The sequence below is a fragment of the Myotis daubentonii genome, chromosome 1 (genome assembly GCF_963259705.1).
Source record: "Myotis daubentonii chromosome 1, mMyoDau2.1, whole genome shotgun sequence".
NCBI classification, from domain to species: Eukaryota; Metazoa; Chordata; class Mammalia; order Chiroptera; family Vespertilionidae; genus Myotis; species Myotis daubentonii.
In genome coordinates this window covers 3,562,817-3,575,315 of record NC_081840.1, presented here as the reverse complement: position 1 = coordinate 3,575,315, position 12,499 = coordinate 3,562,817, and the positions used below count along the sequence as shown (strand labels likewise).

Below are 12,499 nucleotides of genomic sequence, written 5' to 3'. Positions count from 1 at the left end.
AGAGAGCTCAGGCAGGGAGGAGAGAGAGCTCCTGCAGGGAGGAGGGAGAGCTCAGGGAGGGAGGAGAGAGCTCAGGCAGGGAGGAGGGAGAGCTCAGGCAGGGAGGAGAGCGAGCTCCTGCAGGGAGGAGGGAGAGCTCAGGGAGGGAGGAGAGAACTCAGGCAGGGAGGAGGGAGAGCTCAGGCAGGGAGGAGAGCGAGCTCAGGCAGGGAGGAGGGAGAGCTCAGGGAGGGAGGAGAGAGCTCAGGCAGGAGGAGGGAGAGCTCAGGCAGAGAGGAGGGAGAGCTCAGGCAGGGAGGAGGGAGAGCTCAGGCAGGGAGGAGGGAGAGCTCAGGCAGGGAGGAGGGAGTACTCAGGCAGGGAGGAGGGAGAGCTCAGGGAGGGAGGAGGGAGAGCTCAGGCAGGGAGGAGGGAGAACTCAGGCAGGGAGGAAGGAGAGCTCAGGCAGGGAGGAGAGAGAGCTCAGGCAGGGAGGAGAGAGAGCTCCTGCAGGGAGGAGGGAGAGCTCAGGGAGGGAGGAGAGAGCTCAGGCAGGGAGGAGGGAGAGCTCAGGCAGGGAGGAGAGCGAGCTCCTGCAGGGAGGAGGGAGAGCTCAGGGAGGGAGGAGAGAGCTCAGGCAGGGAGGAGGGAGAGCTCAGGCAGGGAGGAGAGCGAGCTCCTGCAGGGAGGAGGGAGAGCTCAGGGAGGGAGGAGAGAACTCAGGCAGGGAGGAGGGAGAGCTCAGGCAGGGAGGAGAGCAAGCTCAGGCAGGGAGGAGGGAGAGCTGAGGGAGGGAGGAGAGAGCTCAGGTAGGGAGGAGGGAGAGCTCAGGGAGGGAGGAGAGAGCTCAGGCAGGAGGAGGGAGAGCTCAGGCAGGGAGGAGGGAGAGCTCAGGCAGGGAGGAGGGAGAGCTCAGGCAGGGAGGAGAGCGAGCTCAGGCAGGGAGGAGGGAGAGCTCAGGGAGGGAGGAGGGAGAGCTCAGGCAGGGGGGAGGGAGAGCTCCTGCAGGGAGGAAGAAGAGCTCAGGCAGGGAGGAGGGAGAGCTCAGGGCGGGAGGAGGGAGTGCTCAGGGAGGGAGGAGAGAGAGCTCAGGCAGGGAGGAGAGAGAGTGCAGGCAGGGAGGAGGGAGAGTGCAGGCAGGGAGGAGGGAGAGCACCCAGCCTCTGACCGTCACTTCCTCTGGGTGCCCACCACCTCTGACAGCACCCGCACTGCTCATGTGCACAGCGCACCTCCCTTCCTTGCTGGAAGGGGACCACCTTTTGTCTTTGCTCAGAGTCCCTCCAACCATAGCACCCACAGAGGGCCAGGCAGCAGCGGGCACTGGGTGAGCACCTGCTGAATAAGCCAGTGCAGCAGTGAAGGCAGAAGGGGAGAGGGATGGGCATGAGCGAGCAGGTGCCTGATGGGACCATCACAGGACAGTGTCTCATCGTCGGGAACACGCTTGGGGTTTGTATGTCATCCCCAATGCACAGATGGGGAGACTGAGGCACCAAGTGGTGGAGACGAGATCATGGCTCCAGCCGCTGCACTGTGAAGCTGTCTCCTGCACCCCACACCAGCACCCTGATAAAAGGCGCTGTGTGTATGTGCAACCAGAACCCCATACATCACCCATCTGAACAGTCACTGAAGCTGTTTTCAGAATGAAAAGGGGACCCGAGTGCCGGGAGGCAGTCCCTGGGCTCACTTTCCTGACAGCTGATGGGAGCCCAAACCACGGCCTCTCACCTGGACTTCCACTTGGCCTGACTCCGTCTCCAGTGACCCTAGTGAGCCATCTGTCCTGGGCCCGGCCCGCAGGGGACCTCGGGGGGCAGATCTAATCTCCCCCCGCTTGGCCTTGACATACAAATCCTCGGCTCTTACCAGGAGACAATAATGCCTTTATGCCTGGCCCCTCCAGATGGCTGGCTGGTGGCCGGCTCCGTCTGCCCTCTCTCCAAGACAGAGAAAGGGACTTTAAAGTGAGGGCAAGCCGCCCAAACTGTGGACAGAGAGCCTCTCAATGGGAGGGGGAGGGGTGGGTGGGGGAGGATGGGGGGGCCGATGACACTCGGAGCCTTGGCCCCAAGACCAACTTAGGGAACCACTGGAGAGGAACATGGACCTGGGAGTCGACTGGCTCGCACCCTGGCTCCCTAGCGCCCACTGTGTGACCTTGGGCCGGTCCCTCTACCTCCCTGCTCAGCGCTCTGAGCTATAAAGAGCTTCTTCCCGTGGAGCCGCTCGCTGGGAAGACTGGGTACACTGGGATACGGATGTAAGTCGCCTCCATCAGACCCAGTCTGAGCTCCTTAAGCCGCAGGCGCTGAGTGGGTTACTCAAGACTCTGGGTTTGCAGTGTCTAGAGCACCTTCCTGAGCCTTCCTTCCTGTTGCCCTCGGGGTAGGATCGTGACTCAGAGTCCTAAGCCTGCACCATTTTTAGAAAATAGCCAATAGGAGAGACAGTACACAGTCAGAGCTCCAGAGGTTTCTAGGGAGATGGGTGGGAATGAAGCCAAGGGGCCCTGAGGTGCTGGAAGAGGCCCGGTGACCCAGGGCTCAGAGGCCGCAGGGAGTGACTCTCTGACCATCACAGGAAAGGTGGTAAATGCCATCAGCCACCACGAGGGGCTGGGCCCTGCACTCCCGTCTCCCCGTGGGCACGCATGTGTCCATAGGCGCGTGCGCATACACACACAATTACTGGGGGAGCCTGGATGGCTCGTGGGCCACACACACACACACACACTACGAGGGGGTGTTTTGCTAATATACTGGGTGAAACTCTATGCACCCATTTTAAATGGTTGTGAAGATGGTGCCGGTGAGGGAAAAGGAAAGGTTCTTAATTGTTTCTTTACCATCACAGTGGCGGGTCCCCTCCGCTCCCCTTCGGTCCTCCGCTGAAGCCACCAGCGCTGGGCTCTGTCTGTGACCTTTCAGCACTGTCGCTAGGCCGCACGTACCAGGGGCCATGTGCTGGCTTGTCTGCAGTTCTTTTTTACTGTCTGGCAAACGTTTTACACACAAAACCCAGCAAGACTACAATCCTACCAGAAGGTGCCTCAGATGGCTTAGCTAATAATTTTGATCCACCGAAATGGAGAAAAACATCATTTCAATGATTCACTTTTCAGAACCCGTCAGTGTTAAGGAGGAATATTAAATGCCCCTTTCTTCCACCCTCCGTCACCATCGACCAGACAAAACCCAACCCCAAAGAACCTTCACAAAAAGGAAAAGGGGGCAGGGGTGGGCAGTGACATTTTTATCGATTTCAGAGAGAGGAAGGGAGAGGGAGAGAGAGAGAGAAACATCAGTGATGACAGGGAATCATGGATTGGCTGCCTCATGCACACCCCACACTGGGGATCAAGCCCACAACCCAGGCATGTGCCCCGACCTGGAATCAAACTGTGACCTCCTGGTCCATAGGTTGACACTCAACCACTCAGCCATGCCAGCTGGGCAGCAGTGGCATTTTTCAATAAAATCTTGTCGAATTTAGTTTCTTGCCCCTGGAAGTTGCGTCCGGCTCACCTGCCACTTTGCTCGCAGAGAGGAAGTCCCTTCAGAGCGAGGGGGAGGCTGAGTGGCCAACGCAGAGAGGGAAGTGCAAGCCGCCATATATTGGCTTTTGTCTTAATAGCCTTTTAACCAACTTTGTTAATGGACTGAATGCAATTTAGATATGGAACTTGGCTAAAACGTAGCTTCAATTGGCTATTAAAATTTAAGAGCCAACTAAGATAGCTAATTACGAAAAAAAGCGCCAGCGATAATGCTAACAGAATTAGTAATAGCAAATGACAGTCTGTCTCGCCTTACTCCCACGGGAGCGCCTCGCGGAGGAGAAGCCAACCAGACACTTGCGCGGGCCTAACTGCACTGCGGTCCGCATGGATCTGGCCGGGCGGGCGACGGAGGAGTGTCAGGCTCGGAACAAAGCAACTGCCCCTCTCCCTGTACCTGCTGCGGCGGATCGGGTCCCGGGGCTGTGTCTTCACGCAGTTATTCCTGCACAAGGAACACTCCTGGAGATTCTAGTGGGGTCGGGCGGGAGGAGGGAGGCACAGACCCTCCACAATCCTGTGCACAGAAGTAGATGCTCCTTAGGCAGGCGGCCTGAGGACCAGTGACGCCTGCGGGAAAGCTGCGGTGGAGGGGCCGCTCCACTCGGGGCCTCAGCACAGACGCCCTCCTTGCCCCGCGCCTGGGAGCACGTGCCGTGCGGTGGCCAGGCAGCGGAGGCACTGGAGTCTTTAACATCCCCTCGTCAAGTGCTCCCTGCTGCGCCTGTAAATGTCAGTCCGGTTCTTGCACGGCTGCGCGCACAGATTAGAAACAGCAGGAGAGCGGGGAGTGCGGCGACAACACCAGGAAGGACACTTGTCTTCGTGGCACTGCTCAAGTGGTTCTTGGAATGCGGGGCCCCGCTGTTTTCTAATATTTACACACAACTGGAGTCGAGAGCGGCAAATGCAGTCTCCAGGCAGCGCTTCTTTTGTTAGGGACTCTTCATTCAAATGGGGAGAGCAACAGTAACACCGGGAAAAAACACCATTTTTTAAGTTTCCTATTCCCCCCAATTTTGCTGCTAAAAGACCAACCGGGTATTAGGGCGGCTGCTCGCTTAGCCTGACCCCCCTGCACACATTTCTGGGTGCAGCTCGCAGCAGGGCCCTGGGATCCCTGGCCTCGCCCTGGGCTCTCCTGGCTATGGCTTCTCTGACCCCCACAGGACAGGGCCCGGGAAACCACGTGATGGAACTGTGGCCACCTCTGCCTCCTGAGCACTTGGCATGACATCTCAAAGGCTTACCCGCAACTGCAGCACCTCGAACAGACAACTTCTGCCAAAAACCTGGTTAGAAACTTTAAAAGGGGGGTGAGACCACTGGAACTATATGCCTATCTTTCAAAATGTCTGCATGATCCTTCTTTAAATTACAAATGGTGGGATAAATGACATATTTTTATCCTAACCCTTTACATACCCGCCAAGGCTGCTGGACTAGAGCCCCGTGGGGCTGCGGGAGGAGGGCTGTTGGGAGGGAGCAGGTCCCACCTCTGCAGGTGCTGCCCAGGAAGGACACACAGTCCTTCTCCAGGGGTGACTGGCGCATGAGCACCAATGTGTTCGGGGGAGTTCATCACATAAAGAAGGCAGAGCTTTTATTTGGGGCGAGCAGGGGGGAGGAGAGGGGAGCTAAAATGCCCAAAACACAACGGTCCTTTCTTAAGGGTCTGGAACGCGCATTTCTCCATCCAGGAAAGTTCAAGTGACCGGCCCTCTCCCCTCTGCTCACCACGCTGTGTGCAGAGCTTCACAAACGAGGGCACAGAGCAGCCTGTGCACTGAAGGAAAACACAAAACCCACAAAACTTCACCCACGCAGCCGCCTGAACTGTGAAATGTAAGTCGGCATGAAGCAGGACTCCAAACAGCACAGCCACAGGACCAGAGTTCGACTTTTTACTTTTGACGAGATTATATGTAAACTTTTCTTTCATTTTGATGTGTTAATGTACATTGGGCAATAAATAAGAATTAGTAAGTTAAATGGCATTAATAAATCAGGGTGGTGGCATAAGAACAGACAGATCAACGAAACTGAACACTCAGTCCAGAAACAGACCCCGGCGTAAGAACGTAATATGTAACACAGCGACATCCCAAACCAGGGCGGGGAAGAGAATCTATTTCACAAACGAACTGAAACCACTGGTTAGCTATTGGGAAAAAAATCCGTTGTGAGTCTTACCTCATGGCATACACACACCAAAGTAAATTTCACACGGATTAAAAATTTGGAAGTATTAAAACAAAAAACCTAGAAAAAGTTATGGTACATATTTCTGATTCCAAGATGGGAAAATTTTAAAACAGTGGCAGAATTTACCATGAAAAAGATCAATAGATTAAGCCATAAAAATCAAGCTTCATAAGAAAATATAATAAAACAATAACACAGAAAAAGTTAGCAACGAACATGACAAAGGGTTAAGATGATTACTATACAAACAGTACAGCCACTCCAAAGAGAGAAGAGAATGAGCAGATTACACATAAGAACTGCTCAGGTTTACCCGCCATTAAGAGAATTTGTTATCGAATTATGAAAACTAGTACTACTCGGGAGACAGGAACGTGAGGAGCACGCTGATGTACCAGGCACGTAAGGGTCGGGGGACAGACTTTACAAGGCAATTGGGTAACAGGCATCAGCAACCTTCTTCCATTCTTCTAGTCCTTGGCAAAGCAGTTCCCTTCAGAAAATCTAAAGAAATACTTGTACATGTGGGTAAAGGTTTCTGCCCACTTTCATTAAAGAGTATTGCTTATACTATTCCATACTGAAAACAACTTAAATGTCCAATATTAGGGAAATGGCCTTGAAGGTATCATAAATTCATAAGAAAAAAAAATTACACTTATTAAACTTATCTGTAATAACATAGAAAATATTAAAATTCGCTTTAAAAAGCAGAATATAAAGCTGTCTATCAAGTCTGGTAATTATTTCAAGATAAAAGTGCCTGAACAGACTAGAAAAAATTCACGTCCACAGTGGTTGTCGGGGGTGGTACGGTAGTGGCATGGCCCATTTGTCTTTGCACAGTTTCTTTCTGTATGTTCTCAATTTTCTACAATGACCATGTGTTATTAATACTTCTTGATAACCAAACTAATAAAGGCCACTAAAAATAGAAGTTGAAAGGATAAACGAGCGTACAATGCTCAACTGTATATACAGACACACACCAAATGCATTAATTTACTTCTATTCCCGCCACTGCTGTATCACTGCGGCTCAGGTCTCTACAGGCAGTGAACCTAGTAACTCAGAGGAAGCAGCGGGCTGGTCTGTCTCAGAGGTGACCCCTGAGAGCACCAGACGCTCCCTTCCTGCAGGGTTCGGCAGCTGCACAGGCTGCCTGGCTGCTGCCGGGACCAGGGCGCACGGCTCCAGTGCGTGAAGGCCAGGAGCGGCACAGGTGTTGGTCCTCCACAGACCTGAGAGAATGGCCAAGCAGGCGACAAAATGTGCGAGGAGCACACGTCAGATATGGAAACCCAACTGTGACGGGGGAACAAAGAATGGTGAGCCCCACTGAATGCGGGGACTGGAAAGAAAACAGAAACAACACCAGACGCACAGAGTTAGCGCAGAACTGGAAAAGGCAAAAAACACGAAAGCATAACTCTGATGGCAGGGAGATTATTCACCCTTTATTTATTTATTTTTTTAACACAGGGAGTAAGAAAAACCAGCCCAAGGCGGGGAAAGAAAACCAGCAGCAGAATCAGACTGGCTACTATGGCTACTAGCTCTCCATTTCTGCAGTCCTGCCAACAGAGGAACATTCGAGAAAATGCCAGCACTTGTAAAAACAATATGTGAGGAAATATTTGTTTTCTTAATATTTAACCAACAGGTTTTGCTATGTTTTTTTGTTTTGAAAAACAAAAAAGGCTAAGGCATATACACAAAAACACACCACACACATTTGATCCTATTTTAGGCGTCAATGTGTTTGAAACAGAACTTGAGAGTTGATTTAAGTGTTACAAATAAACTTGGGACCATAGCACTGGCGAGGACTAAATCCAACATTCTCCAGAAAGCAGAAGTCTCTGCCCAGAGCTGAGTTCTCTCTTCTGGAAAGACACAGGGCCCGACAACTTCGCGAGGCTTTTGAGACTAACCTCACAGGAAAGTCTGCCGTCTGTTCCACACTCGTCCGTGTCTGACCACGTCAGGGGCACCTGCTTCAGAGGCACCTGCTGCAGGGACAGCGGAATGTCCGCATCAGAGAGTGCAAGTTCCTGTCTTTGTGTTGGTCCAGAGCTGCTCACACTTGGTACAACCTGGACCATTTTTAGCTGAAGACATCCCACCGCACTTAATATTCTCTTCCAATCAAGGCCCTTTTAAAAAACTAAAGTCCCTAAATGAGGCTTGTCCTAAGCAGTACAGAGAATCACCAGTTTAACATGCTACTCAGATTTTGAATATGTATTAGAAATAAATGCTTAAAGACTTTAATACAAGTGTGTCTCTACACCATCTGAAAACCCTGGACATGACACAGCTGGTAAGGTATGCCAACATTTAGCAACGCCAATCCAGCCCCAGGTTCTCTAACAAAGCAAATCTTGAAACTGTTCATAAACGTTTAAATTCCAAGTGTTGGTTTCCAGGGCAACTATAAAAAGTCCACATCTTAAAATTTCTAATCACCAAAACTCTCAACTGCTTGCTTTACTGTACAAATATGATATGCTACAAAAAATGAAACTTTTAAGAAAAATAATCTGTGAATGAACAATTAGACATAGAGATAGACCCATTAAACAGACAGACAGACAGACAGAAAGCTATAGAGATTTATTTCACAGCCTTTCCTTATGGAAGTGTCTATATATAAACTCTGTGACCGTGCCATCACTTGGCAATTACCCCATCTTCTTCCCACAGAGCCTGCCCACTTACATAATTCTTACATAACCTCGCTTTCAAGCATGTGTATTCGACCAGCCCCACATGCTCATTACCCACCTTTTCTTTCACTTCCTTCCCCTTCTCTGTATCTCCTGCCTCATACAGCAGGTGCTTACATGCTTGTGGGACTGAACAAAATCAATAAAAAACAAACATGGCCACAGCAAACTGAACTTGTATCAAGCAAAAAGACCCCTTTATTTGAAGTTTCGCATTTCCTTAAGAGGAAGGACTCGGCCAAACATTTGACCCTCTGGGAAATACACACAACTGGAAAGTGCACCTCACAGCAGTTCTTCTAAGTACCCAGACCTTTCCCACAGCCGGGCAGCTTAAAGAGTACATGCAACCTAAACAGTCTGAAATTTTATAAGTTAGCCTTTAATAAACTGTACAAAGCATTTATTCCAATAAAAAATTTGTTTTTCAAAGACATAGGTATTTCCCTGTTACCCCCACCCACAAGACCCACATGAAAACACGCAAAACAGAAAATGAAGAAAAAGCCGAATGACAGGAAGAAAAGAAAAACTGGCTCACAGCATGTGGTTTACTTCTGGACTCTCTTTCTCCTTTTTGAACCTTGAAGAGAAAACAAAGACATTTCAAGCAGTAATCATTAACTTACAAAAGCAAAAGAACAGAAATGTAAGTATTTCCACACATTGTTACTAATATTTTAAATTTTATTAACCATGATGATTAGTGGAGATGAAATTCATACACAAAGTGTAACTGTTAATGCCCCGAAAATGGCAAAAATATGCTAACAAAGTCTCTCTCCAAGTTCCATCGGCTCTCCCACTGGCAAAACAGTGATTTCCTGAAGTACGTCTCCCAAAGTGTATGTGCAGCAGGAACATTAAGCTCACATACGGCAGAGCAGAACGTAAGGACTGTCTCCGTGGGCGCTGATGGGTTAGGCACACTAAGGGAAGCAGGAAGGCTTATTCTAAAGGTGTTGCCTTTGACACCTGCCACCTGTGCTCTCAGGCAGGCGAGCCCAGACTCCTCAACAGCTTTCCACCAGGAATGACACAGGGGCCACTGAGCAGCCTCGAGGAAAGCATCACACCTGACACTGGGCTAAGGGACTTCTGACAGCTTCGCCCCGACCGCTCCTGGTGGCATAAACCAGCAATTCTTTATCGAGGGCAGGGAGTGCTGTTCCCCAAGGACTTTGTTCCCAGCCACCCCACACCACCCCGACGCGAGCACGGCAGTCAGAGGGACGTGGCTAAGGCTGATCTCGATGCCTAGGACGCCTAATGTTGCGCTCTGCCAGGAAGCAGCAATGGCCCCTGTGAGGGCAGCGGGTGGCTCACGATCAATCTATGCCGGCAACGAGCAATGAAGAGATCAATACTTCCTTTCTGACATGGACAAACACTGTGAACCTAGGACAAAGTGTCTATCACACATGTCTAATAATGAATAGTGCCTAAAGGTTTTCTGATTACAGATTTATTTAGTCCCTTAACTGGAAGATCAGCAATTTAAAAATCAGTGTGTTTTTTTTTATTTTTCCAAATTCTAGCTTCTAGTCAATTGCCATACACTAAATCAGCGACTTCCAACTGGTGGGCCGCAAGAATTTTTAAAACATGTAGCACCTGACTAGTTAGGGGCACTGACTTTTCCCTTAGATCAGTGGTTCTCAACCTTCTGGCCCTTTAAATACAGTTCCTCATGTTGTGACCCAACCATAAAATTATTTTCGTTGCTACTTCATAACTGTAATGTTGCTACTGTTATAAATCGTCATGTAAATATCTGATATGCAGGATGGTCTTAGGCAACCCCTGTGAAAGGGTCGTTCAACCACCAAAGGGGTCGCGACCCACAGGTTGAATACCGCTGCCTTAGAATGTCAAATAAAAAAAGGACAACAGCCAACCCCACAATAGCCATCTGGTGTGAATAAACCAAAATTATACCTATTTCTTGGTCAGATCATCAAAAATGTATTTTCTGGTGTGCTGCTGAACTTCAGTAATCAGTTTATGTGTGCTGTGAGATGAAAAAGGTGGAAAATTGCTACACTAAATTAAAGCAAATTTCAAAGGGATATGAATATCTTTTTTTTTTTCCTGCCACTCAAATACATAGCCTGTAACTATGGTTAGTTTAAACTGAGTTTTTTCTTCAATGATTGTGATATAGCCTTCTTTTAAAAGTATCCTGTGGTAGATTTTTAGGTTTATAGTTTGAGAATTTCAAAATTAATTTGGCATAGAAAACCGAGAGTGCTGTGACTCTGGGACTGGTGAAACGGGCGATCCCAAGATCCAGACCAGAGTCAGCACTGGGCACAGCAGCCTGTCCATGCCCTGAATGCAGCCACACACTAAGCACGCCGAAGCTCACATGGTTACAGCCGTGTTCCAGCAGCACTGTCCCACTGCCGTCCTAGTGTGACAGGTCACTCTGAAACACCATTGCTGCTCACCCTCGTCCATCTAGATTTAAAGTTCAATGCCACCACCACCTGGAATTTACTAGATAATCAGTATATGCAACTTAGATACTTTGCTGCACGTATCAATTCCATAGTTTCCTAATAATCAATTCTGATTGCTGCAGAGAAAAGTCGATTTCTCATCTCTTTAAAAAATATACTCATTTTCATAATACACTACTAGTGGTAAAGTTCTAATCACAAAACAAGTATGTGTGAGATTTAATATTTGAAAAATAAAATATACAAGTTTGAGATACCCTCCTATGATTTTAATAATGAAGGAAAAAACAAGTGGGAAATGTCCATGTATGTAGGGTGCCTTTAAAAATACCTCTTTTACTAGAATATAGATATTCAAGAGGTAAATAAAAACCATGTTTTCATCAAAGAATCCTCAAGAATGATCCAAAATGCAAGGCACTTCAAACCTAAAACTAAAAAGCACCCACAAGACTTCTGTTGTGTACTGACCATTCTATGAACAGTAGGGACAAAGGACACTAGCCACAAATATCATGGTGACATTAACTAATTTTTAGTCCAATTCTGAAATCCTGGCATGGTTTTGAAATGCCAGAATACACATGGTTTTTATAAGGCTTATCATTTTGTGCAGGAAAGAAATTACTTGCAGCAAATAACCAAATTTTCTCAATTGGTAAAAATTATGCCTTGCATAAAAATAAAAGGATTAGGGCCTCTGTTCTTCTTGAAAATCGCCCGTCACCCCCTCTCCGTCTTTGAGAAAACCCACACAATACACACTTTGAAAGCTTTCAGAATGTGTTCGTACACAATAGACCCCCAACTAGTCTAAATGAGTTTAGGTGTATCAAGAAAATTATACACGTTTTAAAATGGTCTAAATAGATATTAAAGGAAAGCTGCTCCCATTTTGCTAGGCACAGCATTCTGAAAGATCACACAGTGAGAAAAATCTCTCACCATATTGTAAACCATAAATTGTGTTTGAAAATAAAATTGTTAATGAAGAAACTGACATTTCTAAAGCTGCTGTTGGAGGTAACCATTCTTCAAACACATTTATGACACAAAATCTTAAAGCTCTAAAACAGTATTCAGTGAATTGGATTACTTTTTTCTTTAAATCAAATGTAATAATGTGCCTTCTTCAAGTTTCTTTAAACTGATGAATACAAATATATATACATTTTCCTGTGCCCTTAGTTTGTGTGTGTGCGTGTGGGGCGGGGGGGGGGGGTTGGTTTTTGGGGGGTTTTTTTTGGCTAGAAGCAGTAATATTTCACCATCACAGGTGATATTTCTCTCATTTTTGAATATTTAGATTGTAAAATACCTTAACAAGCCTTTTACTTTAGGGAGAAAATGAATTACAATGGGAAAGTAGACAGCATTTAAGTAAAGCAATTCCAAGTTTATGTGAATAAGACAGAATCTGATTATTCTTCATCTGCTTTTTTATACCAAAAAGATAGCTGGATTGCTCTCCTTAAATTAGCAATGGGATTTACTCTCTTCTTTTGTCATTATTAAATAAAACAAAAAAACTAATATATTTTCTCACAGTAAAAAGTATCAGT

General features: G+C 47.8%; 1 protein-coding gene across 2 annotated transcripts in view; it reads right to left on the bottom strand.

The window, feature by feature from the left end:
* Positions 1 to 8,836: 8,836 nt before the first annotated feature.
* Positions 8,837 to 12,499, bottom strand: part of VRK1 (VRK serine/threonine kinase 1) — a 60,734-nt gene continuing 57,071 nt past the window's right edge. For both annotated transcript variants that reach the window (XM_059686109.1, XM_059686115.1), the window contains exon 13: positions 8,837 to 9,058. In XM_059686109.1, the coding sequence (XP_059542092.1) occupies positions 9,027 to 9,058 (32 nt within the window). In that variant the 3' untranslated portion in view covers positions 8,837 to 9,026. The remainder of the gene's footprint in view (positions 9,059 to 12,499) is intronic.